General features: G+C 37.7%; 1 protein-coding gene and 1 long non-coding RNA gene across 2 annotated transcripts in view; one reads left to right on the top strand and one right to left on the bottom strand.

Moving 5' to 3' along the window:
* The window catches only part of LOC141488167 (uncharacterized), a 65,598-nt gene that overhangs the window by 1,775 nt on the left and 42,808 nt on the right, over positions 1 to 21,015 (top strand). The window lies entirely within an intron of this gene.
* The window catches only part of PACRG (parkin coregulated), a 569,883-nt gene continuing 566,697 nt past the window's right edge, over positions 17,830 to 21,015 (bottom strand). The window contains exon 5 of the mRNA XM_074187998.1: positions 17,830 to 18,184. Within this exon, the coding sequence (XP_074044099.1) occupies positions 18,024 to 18,184 (161 nt within the window). The 3' untranslated portion in view covers positions 17,830 to 18,023. The remainder of the gene's footprint in view (positions 18,185 to 21,015) is intronic.

The raw sequence follows: 21,015 nt of genomic DNA, 5'->3' as shown, positions 1-21,015 counted from the left end.
AAGAGTTCCTTTTAAAAATGAACTTTCTGCCACCTTGGATAAAGCCTTGATAAACAGGGAACCTAAAAGCAGTTGATTCTTTTCCGTAGGAGAGAATTTGGCATCTCTAGATTGTAGCTTTCTATTTTCATAAATAAAATTCATATGGAAAAAATGTAAACTCTCTAGGGACAAGGGGAGGGAGGAGGTCACCCCACACCAATCTTGCCTTTTTCAGCTTTCATCGGCCCTGACCTCCAAAACTCTTGAAGGAGGCTTAGTGAAGAGCTGGGGTGTTTGGAAACTGTTAGGGAATGTGACCTTGAGCAAGGGATTCAGGACAATTAACAGGAAGGGAGGAAGAGAACATGCTAAGGGTTCTTAACCTTCGTTTATAATGAGAACCCCTTGGGCATCCTAGTGACGCTTAGGCTCCTCTATATATTGACTTCATTCTTAATTGGAGGAAATACTAAATTTCAGTTAGAGGTTAATGGAGGAGGGAATCCGTGTGCGTGTGCGTGTGTGTGTGTGTGTGTGTGTGTGTGTGTGTGGACTATATATGGATATGGATATCCATCTATATTCTGTTTCTCTTTTTCTCCCAGTTGAGAGACCCTCCCTTCCCCCTCCAGCCCCCAAATCTGTCTTAAGAACCCCTGGTTGGGAATCTCTAGTCTAGGCTATGATCTGAAAGGGTTACAAGAATGTCCTGTCTGTCAGGGCACTGTGATTTTCAGCAGCCTGGCTCTCACTATTTTTGTCATAAGCATGCCTCAGAGATTAGGGAAGGATTCATGAAATGTAGGCACTGACCGAGCTGTTGCCGACTTTGTGACCCAGTGTTGCCACTGTCCTTTGCTTTAGGTTGTGGCCAGATTCTCAAACAGTTTACCATACAAGCCGACACGCAATAGTTTGCCCAGAGACACACGTAGCTCAGAGGAACACGAGGTCCCCCCACGTAAGCAGCCTCCCCAGAGCCATATTGTTCTGCTCCTCAGAGATCTCACCTGGCTCTTTCTGTCTTGCTCCTATGATCATAGCCAGCCCTTGGTATAAGGACCAGTTTAGAAGACACCGGTTCAGAGGCCTGTCCGTATTGTGTGCCTCCAGACAGACTTGGAGAAGGAGGGGAACTGAAGCCCTCATTGGGCTTCACAGGCAATTTTTCCTCCTTTCCTGATTGCAGTAAAGAGTATCCCCCCATCACCCCCTCCCTTGCCCCTGCCCCCTTTAAGTCCCATCCTCCTGCCTTCTCTTCCCAGAGGATGTGGGGAGATATAACTGTGCTTCACAATGTTCACCGATGGGGATCGGCCAGGTCTGCCGGTCCATTGCCTTCTCTTGAACCGGTAGCTTCTCCTTGTAATGGTTTTCCTCAATGGGCTATCCAGCATTCTGCCCTTTCATCCATTTGCTCTCCCTTCCTGCCTTTCTCCCAAAGGGCTCATTTGTGCTGATAGTCATTTCATTTATTCACTCTGCTCTTCTGGGATTTAATCGAGCGGGGTCAAATGCTGGCCTCTGCACTCTCTTTTCTTTTTCTCCTTCCTAACTTGAGACAGAATTTTCCATTTAACAATAAATAATATTTATATAATTCTTGAAGATTTGCAAAATTAGTTGCAGGTATCTCATTTGAGTCTTACAGCAACCCTGTAAGGAGGGAGGGACTCTTATTATATCCATATTACAAGTGAGAAAACAGAGATTTAAGGGAGATTAGGTAACCCAGAGACATACCATTAGTGTGTGAGGCAGGATTCAAACCCAGAGCTTCCCTACGCTAAGTCCAGCACCCTATCCGCTGTGCCATCTCCTGAAGTCTTCCCTCTCTCCCTATTTAACAAGGGCCCCAGAATAGCCTTCTCTTGATAAGAAGGCTATTGGTAAACTCCTCTACCTGTCTCAAGGTTCTGGTTGCTCCATTGGAGTCTTGGGAGGATTTGAAATCTTGCTCCATCGGGTTTATAAATCTGAAAAATCATAAATCTGAGCTCTAACTAACACAAGGGTTGTGTTCTCTGATGAGGACTTGCTCCAAATTGGTCTACGTGATCTCTTAATATCCCTTTCAACTCAAAAAGAAGAAAAATTGAGAGCTTCTTCTCTTGTCATGGATTAGGACAATTTCCAGTCATCTTTTCACCATACTTCTTTTACCTTCCCTCCTGCCTCTTCCCCATCACCCAACTTGGGTCCAAGTTCTTGGTTCCTTTGGTTCTCCTATGTGAGTTGTGGCTGAAGAGAAGTCCTTTAGGGGTCAGGATATGTCTTAATTTGCTTGTTTTTATCCCCAGTCTTCAGCATGGTGCCTGGCTCACATTAAATATTTAATAAATGCTTTTTGACCATTAGGGTTTCCTTAGAATGCATGGATCTCCTTTTCCTAAATCAGGGGTGGGGAACCTTTTTTTCTGCCAAGGGCTATTTGAATATTTATAGCATCATTCTCAGGCTATATCTGGTCAAACATTTAATTAATTAACCCCTTAAAAGATGCCAGATATATTGAATTTCTAGTCCTGTCTGTGGTTGCTTTGGCAGAACCATATGGTCCATGGGCTGGAGGCTCTCTGCTCTTGCTTTAAATTATAACTACCTGTACTTTGGATCCAAGAACTCTAATTCCTCCCTGCCAGAGGGATTAGCTTTGATATGATTATATGAGGAGAGATAGAATACTCCACTTAGTTTTTTCTTGTTTAGTTTCAAGGCTCCACTTTTTTCCTTTTATAGTTTCTGTAGACTGGATCCACTAGCATCACCATGTTAGACGGTCAAGAGGCTCCATAGTAGAAGCACAGGTTAGCCATCATGATGAGTCCTTTGATTGAGGGGACCATAATCTTGGTTTGCTACCCCAAAGTTTGAAGTGGGAGGATTTCTTGCCCCCTCAGTAGCTCCATATAATCTTTTTGGAAGAGACCTCAGACTCCTCTAATTCAAGGAACAGTCCTAAACTAGAATAGTTCTACCCTATTCTACCTGGAGTAAGTATCATCCTTGCTAAGTCTGTTTAGAAGGTCCAAGGTCAAGTTTTTTCTTTAAATATATTTTATGGATAGCTTTTGTTTTTACATTACTTATATTTTCCAATTTGTTTTTCTCGGTCCCATTCCCACAATGTAATCCTTTCTAAAAAGTGGGTGCAGTGACAGGAATTAAACCTTTGGTTTCAGTGTTATAAGGAACTCTGAAAGTGAGGAAATTCTTTATTCATGAAAGTTAACACCTTCTCTGCAATTTGTCGTCTTGCAAAGTTTCCTAGAGTCCTGAAAGATGGTGCCATAGCCAATATGTCAGAGACAGGACTCAAATATACCCGGCTGTTCTTCTGTCATGAAGACTAAGGAAAAAACCCCACACAGCGTTAACTAAAAACTCATTGAAAATCTGATGTTGGCCATGGTTTTCTGCTATAATAGTCCTCTACCTCTCCATAGAAGGTAGGAGAGAATAAAGGGCAGAGGAAGGGGTGGAATAAAGTCTCCTTACACTTCTCTCTTATCCAGTCTAAAGACATGAATTGTTTAAGATCAGTCTATTCTACTGCTAGGAAGAGAACATTGTGACATACATTCCCATCTGCTTAATGGAGAGTTTCCTAAAGAGGAAAAAAAATCAGGGTTTGTGGAAGGATAGATAAACTAGCAGTTTTGGTGGTCCAGGTCAACAGCAGCCATGGGGCAAGGATCAGAAAATCAACTTACATAATTGTGATGTGAAATAATAAATTTCAGGTGGGGGCAGAGGTGGGAACGAGCTACTGTCTTACTATATAGTAACTTCTATATTTCAGAGACTTGGGACAACGCTTTGCCCTAATTATGGAGTAAAGTGCTTTGTAAATAAGTGCTATAGAAATGTGACATTCTTTTCCATTGGCATCTTGGGAATTCATTTCTCTCTATCTGGAATTTGCAAAAAGCTTTTTGGATGGGTCCCCAATAATGCAATGACCTATCCGAGAAGGACAGGTTATCCTTGTCTCTCAACTGCCTGTTGGAAGAACTCCAAGGCTGACCCTCTAGTTAGTTCCCCCTTTCTCCTTTCAAATCTAAATCTGGCTGTTGTGAAATTAAAATGAGAGACATTAGGAGGAGGGGGGGAGGGATGGAAGAGAAGAGATGTCACTCCCTCATCTCCTGCCCAGACAGTGTCCTTTCAGAAGGATCATCCTGGTACTGACAGTCACAGTGTAAGCAGCAATAGCCTTGTGTGTCTTGGTCACTCTCAGCCTTGACCCTCCAGCCTGGGAGTGTGTGACTGGGACTAAGAGGGAAAAAAGACTTCTCTTGAATCTACCTGGGAGGAGAGGATGAATCTCCCAGAGATTCTGTAACAAGGATAAAGAGGAGATGTGGTCTCATCCCTGACTGAACAACTTTGCAGGTTATTTATCTGTAGAACTCTCTAGGATCCATCAGTGAAAAGTGATAGACACAGGTGTGCTAGAACCAACTTGTATGCTCAGTGTGAGCATTTATGCTTTGGAAATTGATAAACTCTACCAATCAGGACTTGATTTATTGATTTGTGGATTGTCTAGGCTCTCAGAAAGTGATAGGAGAAATGCTGGCAATGCAGATTTATTGTAAAAATATGTTCTGTTGTGCATTTTTTTTTGGAGAGTTGCTTGTTATAAGCCAAGCACATTCTCACAATTCTCTATCAATGAGCTGAGCATCTCAGAAGCAGATTCCTAGGATAAGATTTTTGGGAATAGAGTTTCTGGTGTGATTACAGGTGGGTGTCATTTGATATAAAGAAGATATTATGTGATATAGTTGATATAAATTGATATAAGTTTATATGAGGCAGACAGACTTTTTAGGGATTGGGGAGGACCTAACTTAGAATCCCCCCTCTCATATTTTGAGATAGCCTATCTTTGAACTTTAGTAATAAAGAATTCCTTATCTTACAAAAATTCTTACAAATCTTTATAATGGGTCAAAATTTATCTTAATGGGGAAAAGTGTAGTATTTTTTAGTGGGAAAAGCTAGGAATGAGGACAGGACTGGAAAGGAGGTCTGCATTTTAATACTGGCTGTTGCTAGCCATCTGCATGACCTTTGTTGAGTCATTTGTCATCTCTCCTCTATATTTGTCATTTCCTCCTCTCTAAAATAAGCAAATTAGGGTGAATGACTTCTGGTGTCCCTTCCATTTCTAAAGTCATGACACTGATGCTGATACAACTACACATTTCTGGAGAAGGGGAAGGAAATGGCCTTATCTAGCTATAGTTTTCATCTTATCCTGTGTCCCTCAGAGGAAATAAGCACAGATCTCTTTTCATATGCCTGGGGAAACCAAGGTCAAGTTGAATGGTGAGCAAATTTGTAAAACATGAGTAAAATTAACTGTGAAAATTTCAAGAAAAATATTGTAACTTTCATGAAAAATTGAAAATAAAATACAGTTTGAGTGCTGTCACCCAAGCAGTTTATGCATGTGAAATTAAAAAATTCTACGTGGACCCTCTACAGATAAGTTCATAAAAACTAGGAGTGACAGAAGGCTCTCTGAGAGAAGATTGTGGTATAAGGATGGGAGAGATATAAAAGACAGCTAGACACTACATGCTGGTAATAAAGAATTGGGAAATATTTGTGACTAGGAAGGGAAACCAGTGAACAAAGGACATTGAACTGAATCTTAGCAGGCTGAGTTGAGCTGACATTTTCACTAATAAAAGAGTAACCAAAAAAGTTTAAAGTAATGGATTGGATGTTTTAGGGCCCTAAGAATAAAACACACACACACACACACACACACACACACACACACACACACACACACACACACACCCCAGACTCTTGGTGTCCTGGGGGAATATTGCAGATAATTTTATCTAGCTCATGGGAAAAGGGTTCTTGGTCATACATAGATGAGGTTCAGGATCTGAATTCCTCTCCTTGGTTAATGATGTAATAAAATAACACAATGCACTAAGCATTAATTGAACACTTGCTGGGTTTATATCACAGAGTTTTTGTCTAGGTAAGGGGGGCGGGTAGTGAGCCTTTATATAGGAATCTTAGTAGAATACAAGTTTCTTTTGAATAGGGCCTGGATCCTTTTTAGTCTTTTTTTTATACCAACACATTGGCTCTGGTGTTAGAGGACTGGGTTTCAAATTCTGCTTCTGTGTGTCTTTGGGTAAATCACTTAACCTTCCTGGGCCTCAGTTTCCCCATCTGTAAAATGAGGGGGTTAGATTAACTGGTCTCTGAGGTCCTTTCCATCTCTAGATTTATGATCTTATGATCCTATTATTGTTTGGTCATTTCAGTTGTGTCTGATTCTTTGTTACCCAATTTGGGTTTTTCTTGGTAGATACTGAAGTGGTTTGTCGTTTCCTTCTCTAGATCATTTTACAGATGAGTAAACCAAGGGAAATAGTGTTAATTGACTTGCCCATAGTCATACAGCAAGTGTCTGATGTCAAGTTTGAACTCAGAACTCCAGGCCTGGCACTTTGTCCACTTCTCCACCCAGTTGCCCATGAGCCTTATCTATTGCTGGTCCTCAGTTTCCTCCTCTAAAAGATGATAAGGTGGCCCCCTTCAACTCTAAGCCTGTGATCCTATGGTTTTTAAAATTATTTCAGATATCCATCTCTGAGAATCAGTCCTAGACAGATGCACGTGGCAATCCTTTTTCTTGTATTTATCAACTGAAGTATCAAACCGAGGGTCTTTTGAGAAGCTGTCTACCTCTTTTAAGCTCTATTAGTGAACTTTATTTAGGTAAATGAAGGTGATAAACAAGCATCTCTCTCATTTATTTAGTGTCACAAAGGATGTCCATATAATGTTGTCTTATTTATTCTCATAACATAGTGGTGGGATACAATAGGAAGAGAGAAGCCTTATTCGTGAGCCTCTGTGATAGCCACCCTTTATTTCTAGAGAAATAGAAACTCTTTACACACTCTGCCCCCTCCCCCTAGGGCTTAACTGCTTTGCAGATTCTTACAGATATTTTCCAAAGAAAAGCTTTATTCAGTCTGGACTCTTAAACCTCCTTTGTGAAATGGTGTGGTATTTAATAAGATATGTGGCCTTTGCTATCTGAGTGACGCTATCAGAAATCTAAGCAAGTTCAAGAGACTTCTCTCTCCCCCACCCCACCCCTGTACATTCCCCCCCCCCCAAGACGTTTTATCAGTTTTGCTACTTGGCCATATTTGATGAGTTATAAAATGAAGGGAAAACCACCCCTGCAAACCTCAGTCTACTCCCTCTCTGCAAACAAAGATCTACCACATAATATTAGATTTGGGATGAAGATTGTCACAGTTTAAGAATGTTTTGCATTGCGGTCTCTTTCTGAACTGAAAACATTCTTTTAATGTGGAGAATTCCTAGGAGAACTGTAAAAGTCCTACTCACATGACATATTACCCCCTCCTGAATAGAGTCTACTGAAGGGTTATTAAAAATTTACCTTTTTGTCAATAAGGTTCTTTATGGGGCATTTTTCTCTTTGCATTTTAATGTGATGTTCCCAGCCCCAGATGTATGGGGGAGGAGACAAAAAGGCCATTTAAAAGTCTGCGTTCCAGAATGCCCCCTTTATTTCTTTAATTGAAGCCAATGATACATGGGCTGTGCTGTGTGTGGACATAGTTTCATTTGTAGGTTGGCTTTAGCTAACCCACGCAGATTTTTTTGACCACGGCCATGGAGAAAACATTCTTTTAGCCATCCTACTTGGGTAAGTCAGAGAGCCGATCAAGCAATAGTTGGATGTGAGAAGTTGGAAGCAGCTGCTCCTGTTTCTTTGAATCTTGAGGCAGTTCAGGAGCATTTTGTAATTGGTATGAATGATACTGTGCTATTAAAAAAATTCTGAGTATAGATCTGACAACTATAAGGAATACTGGAAAATGCTGTTATCAAACAAAAGGTCTTCCAAGCTTTTTTTTTTTTTAAAACCTGATAACACTTGGTAAAAAAAAAATAGGTTTTATCTTTGGTTTTGCACCAGTTGATTTGGGCCTTATTCATTTTTTAGACTCAGAACAATTTATCCTGATAGGGGGATGTTGAAACCTTTCTTATTATTCTTCAAAGCAGCATTTAGTTGATTTCCCTGAAGTGTTCTATGACAAAATGGAAAATAGCCAAAAAGACCACTGAAATGAGTTTTTAAACCAGAGGCTGCTGAGACTTTGGTTCCTTGGATCTTCCTTGAACCCACCTTGGAGTGTGTGTACTTTTGTCTTAGCAGTGGCATTTAAAAGTATTGGAATCAGCTTGATGATAGTAGCAAAGATGCTGGTATCTGATACAGTGGGGAATATTGTTGGTTTAAATTCCAGGTATGATAAAGAAATAAAGAATCATGGACTTAGATCTAAAAGGGACCCCTGGCAGTCATTTCATTCAATCCCCTTACTTTCTGACATCTATTCTTTTGTAAATTCCATAAGGACAATGACCAGAGTCAAATAAACTTGTAACTCACCCCTATCATACTGCTCTGCTCACAGAAAAAAATGTCTGTTAAACTCACCTAGCTGGAATAATTCCCTTTTTGGTTTCACTGAAACAAAGGACTCTGGTATATTTGGAGAAAATGATGCATAATAGCATCCAAGTCACTGAAGTGTGGGTATTATGGTTGTGTCTATGGCAGAAGCTGGCTCATTGCGGTTAGGTGTGCCTGGCAAATAAATGGTTGAATGATCTTGCCCAAGTTCTAAGAATAATTTAGGGCTATGAAAAATTATTATATCTGCCTTATTATAGAATAATTCTCAAATCAAGTGGTTACAATTGCCATTCAGGACTTACAAGACTTGAATTCAGGGAGACCTGAGTTGGAATCCTGCCTCACTGTCTTTCTCAGCTCTTTGAGTTTGCAATATGGTTATAGTACAAAGAAACAAGGCTTGGAGTAAAGAGATTTAGGTTTAAGTCTTAGCACTAACCCCGAGTACTTTGGGAACTTTGGAAATTCTCTTGGCCACCCAACTTGACTTTGCTCATCTGTATGAAGAAGGGAGGAGAATAGGCCTTCCAGTTCTGACATTTCATAACTGAAATCCATAATTGCTGTACTAATTCAATTTAAGAGCTTATGGGGGCGGCTAGGTGGCGCAGTGGATAGAGCACTGGCCTTCGAGTCAGGAGTACCTGAGTTCAACTCCGACCTCAGACGTTTAATCATTACCTAGCTGTGTGGCCTTGGGCAAGTCACTCAACCCCATTGCCTTGCAAAAACAACAACAACAAAAAAGAGCTTATGGGTTAACTGTGTTGTTTGTTCTACCTTTCTTGAGTCAGAGATAACTTCACAGAGGCCTTGGGAAGAGCTCCATACACGTTTGGAAGAATATCATCATGGACATGAATATTCTACCCAATGTCTCATTTTAGCTCTGAAAAATTCAGCAGTATCTTGGTCTCTCCTCCTTTTGTCTTGGAGCCAGGGTCTTGAATATTTTGTAGCAATGGAAATTTAAAAATCATATAGGAAAGTATCAAAATGGGGAATATGATGAACACCAATGAACTCCCCTGGCTTATGCCCAGATCCAGTCTCTGTCTCAGTAAATACAGTTTGAGCCCTCTGTGTTCCCTACCATGGTGTCATTCTGCTTTGGAAGTAAATATCTGAAGGCCCCATGATTTTCTCCCTCTTCTCCAATTGAAAAGGAAGATGAATGAGGATTTGCTAGTTACAGAATGGATCTCAGTACTTTTTTAAGGGAAAAAAAGGAAAAAAATATCCTAAGTACTAGAATGTTAGAATCATCAGACATATAAAAAATAGGAGTGGAGAGAGAAAAGCCTTTCATTAAGATTTTAAATCACAACCTTGATGGAAGCACCTCCTCTTGACAGTTCAGAGAGCTAAGACAACTGTATTAGACTGGTAATGGACTATATTATTCCCAAGCAGAGGAAGAACAAAACAATTAAACACATAGGGGAAAAAAACCACTCCTACCAAATCTGAAGAACATTTAATAAAAAAGTATCTTTTATGCATCTTTCCCTTAATCCTAATTCCTCATGCCAAAAATTACTAATTTTGTAACTATGTTTAACAAAATATGTATGTAGAATGCTAACCTGACTATTCCCTACAGAGGGGAGGAGGGGTGAGAAGGGAGGGTGGAGGGAAATTTTGTAACTTGAAAATATGTATTTACAAATGGATGAAAATAAATAAAATTTTAAAAACCTGAAAAAAAGATTTAAAATTACAAATACAGGATTAAATAAAAATGAAGTTAGTGAATATTGTTATCTTAACTATATTCCCTGGGAAACTATGTGGCATAGTACTCTGGACCTGGAATCAGGAGGTCTCAGACACTAGCTGTGTGACCCTGGCAAAGTCACTTAACCTTGTTTGTCTCAGCTTCCTCATCTGTAAAATGAGCGGCAAAGGAAATGGCAACACACTACAGTTTCTTTGCCAAGGGGTCATGAAGAATCAGACATGACTGAAGTAACCAAACAGCAGCAATTATATTTCCATTGGAAGAAACAGACCTCCTGAACATAGAGAAATAAAGATGAGCCATTCATCACATCTCTATCAGTCACCTCAACCAATGATGGTAGATTTGGCTAACTGTTCAATAAAGGTTAGAGCAAAAAATATATAACCACAATTCAATAACATTGAGGGCTAAAACTTGATGGTAACACTATTTAAGAACATTATAATAGGATCAATCCTATATTGGCTAGGATGGGCTAAATGATTTGCTAGACCTCTTCTAACTTTTTATCAATGGCTTTGTTGTCATTAGTCTTTTTTTCCCCTCTAGTATTTCACAGGCAGTGTCTGATCTTGAGAACCAAATTTGTTAGAGTTTTCTCAGTGAAACAGCCTAGCTCTAATGTTGGGGTTCCATTCTTCTTGTATAAAATCAGACCAATAGAATGACAAGGGAGGCACAGATGATATGAGATATTTTTAGAAACAGGCTCAAAGCTAACATGTATTTTCCTGTTTTGAAAGTTGTCTTGTTCAGTCACCTCCCAAGTCCAAACCATATGAACTTACATGTCTTTCCCACAGGAAAAAGAAAACATTTGTTATTTCCTTTGAGGAAAAAAAAACACACCATTATTATACCATCATTATTAAGAATATTGCTATTGCTTAAAAAAAAAGAGTAGTTAGCATTTCAAAGAGTTCTTCTCTGGACTGAATCATTTTACAAAGAGGCATTAGCAGGAAAATTAAGGGTCAAGTCTGGTGGGTAAATTGAGCCCAGCGGATTTAACTGGTTTTAAATTCATTATTTAAAAACTAAGGTCATTGGACTTCTATGAAGTTTATTTCCAAATTGAAATCTGGTAAACTGTGTATGCTCACTAACAGGTAACCTCCAGAGAATTGTAGTACCAAGGATGGACCTCAAAACTTTTCTCCAGGCTACCTTCTGCCTAGACTGGAGAGACTTGATATTTTTGCTGGGCATGATGTCATTCTTTAGTTATTTAGCATGAAGGGAGAGTTCTGATATTAATTGCTGGGGCATGGTCAAAGTGAATTTTATTTTGACTTTTGGAGAAACAGAAATTAGAAGCTCATTTATGGGGCAGATTTTGGTCAGATGCTTCAGTTATTGAAAAGGGAAGCGAGCTTGGGGGGGTGGTGGTTAACAGAGAGGCAAGTTGAATCCTCTGACCACATTTTTATATCCTCAAAGCAGTTAGTTTACTTCAAAAAAAAAAGCTCAAGGGGATATTGTTTGCTCATTTACATCCTTCAAAACTGGACACCCCATCAATGTTTGAACTGCCAACCTCTGCTTGTAAATATGTGAAAAGTCCCCAAAACTCTTGGGCTGTGAGCTAGGCACCTCAAAAACCCAGGGGAAGTTTGTTGTTCATCTTATGTTGTAAAAGACTTCAAATTTACTTCTGTTTAGCTTCTCTAAATGACAGCTTGCTTAGAAGTAGCTCATGACCTACACGGAATAGAAAGATTTAAAAGAAAAAAAATTTAATGGCCATCTCCCTTTTTAAAAAAGTATCTTGAAGACGTAAAATTATTTTGAGAAATCTTTCAATGACCTTTTTTTAAAGTCCTAAAAGCATTTGTGCATATTTATATACATATAAACGTGTCCGTATATGTATGTATATGCATATATGTAATATAATATATAATATATATATATATATGATTTGACAGTATTTTTCAACTTTGTAATTTTTTTCCATTTTTAGAACCATAATAGTAATAATGTCTTGTTCTTCTAACACAAGGCTGAAGCTGCTGATCCAACATCAGGAAGGCACAGGTTTGGAGATATTTGTCCATTTATGTGAATGGATTTAGAATAATCTCTCCTCACTCCCTGGCCTAGCTCTCCTTGGGACAATGGCCCACATTTCTGAGATGACTGGCTGGAGTTAAGAATGGAACAAAGCAAAGAAAACTGCCCGAAGTGGTAATTAGACTCATTACCTTGACTAGATTTGCAATATGCTCTAATGAGGGTGTGGGAATACAAATAAAACCATTTCCCTCCATAAGTTTGTCTAATATGTGTACTCAGTAGTTCTCACCAATCATTTAGATCATTTAGACAATTTTTATAAGAAAGGTTTGATGTAAAAATACAGCAAACAGAACAAAGACTTGCTCATATCCTCTTGAGATCTGAAACATGTTCACTTTTTTCCCTTCTCCTTTTAATATATCAGAAGTTATTTAGGGGAAGCAGAAGACAGAGAATGGGGTTGGCTAATAGTTGAGAAACACAAGCTTTATTTCAATACAGCATGAGCAAACAAAATGTATTTTTTTGCAGTGCCAGAAAACATCATACTTTTTACAGATTCACTCTATTTGAAAAAATAACTCCTTTAATTCATTTACATTTGGTCAATCTTTTTGTTTTCAGTTTCCTTCCCTTCCCTTCCATTCTACTCAATAAATATTAATTAAGAGGTGTAGCATGGGGTGCTGGGCTGGGAGTCAGAAGATTTGGCTTTTATGTGGCCTTAGGGCAAGTCATCTAATCTCTTGAAGCCTCAGTGTGATTTGGAATATGGAGGATGATATACTTGCTTTTTCTCAGATAGCTACAACTATGCATAGGTCTCCTATATTCTTGGGGCAACTGAATGGCCAGATGGATTGTCAGACCGGAAGTCAAGAAGACATCTTCCTGAGTTCAAATTTAACCTCAGACACTGAGTGTATGACTTTGGGCAAGTCACTTAACCCTGTTTGCCTAAATTTCCTCTTTTGTAAAATAAACTGAAGAAGGAAATGGCAAACTATTCTAGTATCTTTGCCAAGAAAACCCCAAATGTAGTAATGAAGAATCAGACAAGACTGAAAAATAATATATGGAAATCATTAAAAAACCTTTACTTGTCCAGATCACCCCTTTAATGTATCATCCTCTATATCTCCTCTCTTTCACATCTAAACTTTATGAAATAGCAGTCTACAACTATTGCCTCCCCCTTCCTCTCTTCTCTCTTCTCTACTCCATGAAATCACTACTCTCTACAGAGTTAACAGTTATCTTTGAATCGTCAAATCCATTTCTTACCTTTTTTAATCCAGTTGCTCCTTCTCAATTCCTTTGTTAGAACCACATAAGCTCTCTTAACTGTGAATATACCTTAAGGTTCTATTCTAGGTCCTCTTCTTTTCTCAGTGATTTCATCTAATTGTATGGTCTCAATTACTTATAATAGATTATTTAATTTCTCTTCTCAGACTAAGTCCTAGAGGACTTTTTATTATTCTTACTGCATGACTAATCCATCTCCTTTCCCATATTTTAGATATATATTAATTTTGTAAATTTTAAAATATACCTATAATCCCATCAGTGTGGATATTCCTTCCATTCCTTTGTCACTTTGGTGACAATTACAATTTTTGACAGATGAGGCCCAAACAACATACTGGAGACCTTCCTTGTTAGTGTAGAACACTAACTATGGTTATTCCTTATTTTCCTCTTTTTTTTTTTTTTTTTTTGGTTTTGCAAGGCAATGGGGTTAAGTGGCTTGCCCAAGGCCACACAGTTAGGTAATTATTAAGTGTCTAAGACTGGATTTGAACTCAGGTACTCCTAACTCCAGGGCTGGTGCTTTATCCACTGCACCACTTAGGTGCCCCCAAACCTCATCTTTTAAAGGCATTTATTGTATGTCATCTTTTACATCAATTTCTCCTTGACAAAATATTGATTATAATGTGTTGTAGCCTTCTCACATTTGTCTCCAAGGTGATTTTCAATTTAATTTCTTCAGATGCTGTTATATCCCATGACTTTTAGTCATATAACAGCAGTAGAACAATATTAGTATTTTTTAAAATGGGTATTTATTTCAGGGAAAAGCTTGGTGTCCAAACAGCAAATTTCTAAAGGCAATTCGTTGTTTTCTTCAATTTTGGCTCCAACTCCTTGTTCATCTTTTGTGTTTGTCATATATACACATATTTCTATGCACAGATACATATATATATATATTATATATATATATATAATATATATATATATATATATATATATGTCTGCTCACACATTCTGATGAGCAACTATAATCTGGACAATGGGCATTTTTCATCTCTTTTCATTAATACTGGGATATCATTCACAGCCTCTGTAGGTTGAGGGAGTTGTTGCAATCAGCACATTATCTGTAAATAGGAGCATTTCACCTTCTCTCTGCAATCACTCTTCAATTTGGACTCTGTGCTAGACTCCTTCATTTAGCTGGTGAACATCTGGAGGAGCTTATGTCTGTTTTGTACCTCTCCTGGTATTGATCAGTGAATTGATGAATAAAGTTGTTTCTATTGTTTTATCTTTCAAAGAATCTTGTATATTCTAATATAGGAATGGGAGAGAGCTTGTTGGATTAAAGTCTTTGAGGTGACGTTTTGATTTAGTTAAATCAAAAGCTTTAAAGGATATTCAGCAAACAAGCATAATAGGATGTTGCATTCTTTTAGTTTTAGCAAATTACATGCTGGTAAAGATGTGATCTATTTTGGAAAATCACTTATCCACTTATTCCTTTCTAATATTCTCATCAAAGATACTCTTGATACTTGTATAAATTGTTTCCATAATAATTTTATATAGCTAAGTGTATGGATTTGTAGTTCCTGGTAATTTCTTGATTATCTAATAAAGTCCTTTATTTTTCCATAGCTTTATTATCTTCCTATCCTTTTTAAAGAGGTGGACATGAAAGTGAATTCCTTGAGAATTGATCTTTAAATCTTCTCAAAGTTGTTTCACCTCTAATGCAGACCTTTCATGTTTACTGATTATAATGTGTTTTAACCTCCTCAACACCATGTTCCACTGCTTGTTCTAATTTGTTCTCTTCAGTGCTATTTTCACTTGGTTTTTTAAAAAAAAAATCTTTGTAGACTCATTTGTATGTTGTCATCTTCTTTAAATTTTTGAACTGCCTTTACAATGTTATATGTCAGGTGTTGTTATCATTATGTCTTTTATGCCATTCTCTGGAGCCATTTGACAAATATATTTAATACCTTATTTGATCCTTACAACCACCCTCAAAATAGATAGGATTGGTATTACTGTCACCATTTAATAAATGGGGAAGGAGAGACTCACAAAGTGATCTGTGGTTACATGGTTAAAAAGTCTCAGAACTGGGCTCCAAAACTAGACCAATTGAGAAATGAATATTTTCTATGGTTAGGGGTGAGCTAGGTATTTGTATAGATAGCAGGGAGATAGATAGTAGTAGATTAGGGTGGTAACAACTGTAGAGGGAATCTCCCAGAGAGAAAGGGGATTGATTGGTTTAAGAAAATTAAGTAGAAGGGTTATGTCATGAAGGGGCTATGTTGTTATATTTTTGTTAAAGATTCAAGCAAAAGGAGGGGAGAAGAGGGGATGACCCTAAACAGTTTTTATTTTTAGAAGGGGAAGAGCCTGTACTGATTTGAAAAAAAAAATTCAGCAGAATAGAATGAGATAGGTGAGAGAAGTTATGTACAGCAAACTTGAGAAGAGAAGAGTAAGTTTGGAGTAGCCATGGCAGTTGAGATAAAAAGCCAATCATGGAAGAATAAGAGGGTTGTTACCCAGCAAAGATAGTATAGTTAGATTAGATAGATATAATATGTGCAGTGAACCCAGGGGACAGGGTTGCGTGACTTCCTCTGGAAGTATTCAGCAGAATAAGAGTAAGAGTGAAGGAAGATGATGGATATAACTCAAGACTGGGATTTGGCAAAGCATGAGCAGTGATCAGACATAAGAACAGATTTGAGGTCAGAGCACAGTGTAGAGTTGACCTAGTTAACTGTAAGCAAGGCTTTGAAATGAATAAATTAAGACTAGTAAAAGGGTTGATGAGTGCAAAGTTATGGAGTCACCGGAGTTCTCACAGAAAATCAAGAATATGTACAGGAAGAGGAAGGAAGAAAGAATAAAGAAAAGATGGAAGGTTGAAAATTTTAGAATTCTTAATCACCATGGTAGAAGTTTGGATAATTGCTGCTGTGTGCTGTGAGTTTCCAAAGATTTGACAGTTAAACCCAATTTCTTAGAGTTTCCAAACATCCTAAACAAGTCATTTTATTTAATGTTTATAGATCATTTAGAGTGTAGCCATTTTAATTTTTACATATTAGATTACTATACCAATAATAGAGGAACATATAATATTAAATAACTTTCAAATATGGCTATTTGCCTTTAGAGCTCTGTGTCCAGGAGTCAATAAAGAGGACCCTGAGCATCCTAATGAAGCAATTGAGAAGTCTGTCTGGTTCCTATAGAACCAATTTACTATAGAAACATAATACTCCAGACTAGGTGTTTAGGGGTAGCTATGGTCTTTCTCAAGTAGGTCAAGCCATTTATCATTCAGTGTGGTGTTTCCTAAAGCTTTTGGAGATGAGCTATACAACGCCCCCAAATTAATCTTGGCATTCTTAAAGAGACATTGTTGAGGTCGATAGACTTGCAGTCTGACTTATCTTTTTTTTCCCCCTCAACTCAATGCACTTCTGTTTAAGATTGGGTAAATTTTTTTCTTTTATCCCCTCTACAAGACCCCAAATGAATGCCAATAGTCTTCCTGTGAAATCCCACAATAACCACTGTGAGTAGGAAACAGAGGAGGAGAATTTTTTTTGCCAAGAAAAGAGATTTCAATTTGTTTCCAGGGGTAGTCATGAAAAGAAGTGCAAATCATTTGTGAGATTCTTAAAAGTGGCAAATAAACTGCCATGTGATGTCTTGCTTATGGTGCTTCAGCCAGATCACAAGATATCATGGTTCACAATGTGAAGGGATAAATATGAAGTCAACATTTTGGCCATGGTTGCCTATATAATATTTGCTATAATTTGGCATGGTTGCATATACTAACTAAGTCTCTCTCTCTCTCTCTCCCCTTCTTTCCCTCAAACTATAAACCAGAGAGCACCTGGAAACCTAGATCACAAGAGGGCTAGAAACATTAATTAATTTTATGGCTCAGGTTTATAATGGGTTGCAAAAAAAAATTCTACTGTAATTGGAATATATATTCCCCAGTTTTATCATATGTCAATGCACATTCCTCTGCACAGCTGCTGGGGAGAGGGAGGCCACTGTTGAACTGCTATTTCTCTGCCATGACAAACACCTATTAAGCAGTCAGCATAAACGCTTCTCATTACAACCCCTGACATCACCCTCAGGGCAAGCGGACACAGAACAGCAATTGCTGAATTGAGTATAAAAATTATCGTTTTATTGTCTATACAACTGAAGGTCTAACTTGGACTCCTGCTTCAGTCAGCTCCATATAAAGGAGTGATTCTTCCCTGGAACAAATAAGCACAGTACACCATTGTAATCTAAGAAACAGGCACTATTTATGTATTGGAAAGCCTTGTTCACAACAGTGATAACAGTCTAATAGCCCAGAAACCACTATTTTAGCAGCTGTAGAAAAAGGAGTCATAAATAACAAGATGTTGAACAATGTCAGAGATAGATGATTAGAACACAAATGGAATCTTCCCTATTAACGCAGCTGTTCTGTTAGTTTAACAAGCATGATTCATAGGTGGGGACCATATATTTAATGTTTATAAAAGCATCTTCTCCTCCAAAGCGCTCAAATGCTTCCAGTGTCTCTTGGATCAAGTCTCCAATGTTTACTCTCTTTTGCTGGCTGTAGTCAATGCCATCTCCAGAGTTAACTGTTAATAAAACAAAAGCACAAAGAATTATTTTTCTGCAGTTTTCTGAAACACACACACACACACACATATGTTTTGCCAGGAATTATCAATATCTACTATCATTCATCTTTCCTCAGGTACCTTTTATTTCTTATGGCTAATTTAACATGTTTCAGGAATTATAAGAATTATCTAAACAGGTTTCACTCAATTTTAAAAAGTCTTCCAACAAAGCAACTGCACTTCTTACTGAGAAAGATAAAAAGATAAGACACAGTCCATACCCCAAAGTGTTTACAATGTTTGTGATGAATTTGGGACACTTAGAAATCTTTTCCCTTTAATTCCACATTTGTGGCTATGCCTTAAAGGTTGAGGTTACTGGAAGTGTGACCTCTTGGTCAGAAGAATATTAACCTATTTGACAGGAGTATTAGTTGTTCAAATATCTTGAAGAAATTAAAAAAGATTAAGGACATAACACTAATTCCATAAATACTTAAAGCATTTGCAATTGGGTATACCACCTTAAGAGTCACTTCCCATTATAAGGACATAAAATTGATTCAATAGAAACTCAGTCCGGTGAAAAGGAAGGGACATGTCCCAGAGTGAAGCCAGCCTGTGAATAAATAAATCCCCATGGCTATGAATATGGTCAAACTCCCTCCCAGGAGCAAGAGCTTGGCCAAAACTGTCAAATATCTAGATTTCCCACAGAGATGAGTTTGGTAGTGTACTTTAATTAAGAAATTTTTTTTACATTTTTATTTAAAAATTTGAGTTCCAAATTCTGTTCCTCTCTTCCTTCCCTTCTCTGAGATAGTAAGCAATCGGATATGTTATAGATGTGCAATTAACAAAAATATTACCATATTAGACATTTTGTACAAGAAGATTTGAATAAAAGAAAAAATGAAAGAAAGTAAATTTCAATCAATATCGATTCTTTCTCTGTAGGCAGAATGTTTCATCATTTGTCCTTTGGGGTTGTCTTGGATCATTTTATTACTGAGAATAATTAAGTTATTTACAATTCTTCATTGAGCAATATTACTTTTACTGTGCACAATACTTTCCTGGTTCTGTTTACTTCACTATGCATCAGTTCATGTCTTTTCAGGTTTTTTGCCAAGAAAACCCTACATGGGGTCATGAAGAGTCAGGTTCTATTAAAACAATTGAACAACAAAAAAAAACCATCTGAATTAGAAAACCAAAGTGAATGAAAAATTATTATTTATTAGGTTATGAAATGCCATTGAATGTATGACCCATTGAAATGATCCATCTAGGGGCGGCTAGGTGGCGTAAGTGGATAAAGCACGGGCCTTGGAGTCAGGAGTACCTGGGTTCAAATCTGGTCTCAGACACTTAATAATTACCTAGCTGTGTGGCCTTGGGCAAGCCACTTAACCCCATTTGCCTTGCAAAAACCTAAAAAAAAAAAGAAATGATCCATCTATTATATTTTGGAAAAGACTACAGATGGACAAAGAGTTGTCCCAGAATTAAATAGGAGGATGAAATTGGATCGAGCACATTTGGGAAATTACTTAGCATTTTCAATCTAAGCTGCTTGCTAATTCACTTTTTAAAAAAGTATTTATCTCATTATGCTATGAGGCTGTGAATTATGGAATCTACAAAAACTTAAAATGTCAGATGACCCAAAGGGCAATTAAAAGATGCATAATTGAATATAGGGGACCTGGAACTTATTGCTAATGATAACTTATGCATGTAAAAGTGACAAAAGGCACAATCATAGAGGATTTCAAAATGAGTGAACCATTTTGGGAGTGAAAGTGAAGGATGGGTAGCTTGAAAGCTTTACTGGTCCAATTCAGGAAATATTTTTATAAACCAGAAATAGATTCTCCAGCTTTTTGGGTTGGTTATATATGAGGCATGTGCAGAAAGACATAAGAATTATACAATCATGGTGTAGAGAAAAGAACACCGACTTGGGGGTCTGAAGACCTGGGTTCAGATCCCAGTCCTGCTAATTTTACAAGGTGCCTGGAGATTACAATTCATTGATTTGTTTGTGTCATTCTCACTATTCATACAAAAATTAACCCTAGGCACTGAAGACTATGATTTTAGGATGAGGATACAGAAAGAGAGATAGATGACAGTCTACAAAAAATGGAAAGGCATTACCCACCCCAGTGAAATCAAAACTGCACAAATATCGAATCATCACTGGAATCTCAAGTTGTAAGACACACACACACACACACACACACACACACACACACACACACATACACGGCAAAAAGCAAGGCTTTCAAAATTAGGGTAACTAGCTTAAAAGTGAATTAAGGTGCTAAAGGATAGAAAATAGTTTTGAGTCATGTGTTATTGTGTTTAATTTTTAGTTTCATTTAATGTGTTACACTGTGAAACAGAAGAATAAATAATAGATTAAAAGAAGGGAATGAAGAAAGGTAGAGGAAAAATAAGAGAAAGGGCAAGTGTCTCATTATTTACATGCATGTGTATGTTTATGTACATGTATGTCTGCAGATTTACAAGCATCTGTGATACCTAATGACCACCTGCTTAACAACAACATGTAAATCTTGAGGGGGAAAAACTTGAAACACTATCACTAAATTATCACCATTAAAAGAGGGCAATTATCACTTCAAATGCAGCTTTCTCTGATCACTCTGCTGATAATCATGCATAGGAGAAGAAGTAGGCAGATTGCTGGGCTTAAGTGTCTGGAAGAACTCGATTCTAATAAGAATGATAATAATAGCAAACACTTGACAGCAGCTACAATGTGCCAGACACTTGCTAAGTAAGCCCTTAATAAATATCTCATAATTTTGGGAAGT

Source organism: Macrotis lagotis, chromosome 5 (assembly GCF_037893015.1).
Source record: "Macrotis lagotis isolate mMagLag1 chromosome 5, bilby.v1.9.chrom.fasta, whole genome shotgun sequence".
Classification (NCBI taxonomy): Eukaryota; Metazoa; Chordata; class Mammalia; order Peramelemorphia; family Peramelidae; genus Macrotis; species Macrotis lagotis.
Note: the sequence above shows the minus strand (reverse complement) of the source record. Positions and strands in the feature narration are given on the sequence as shown.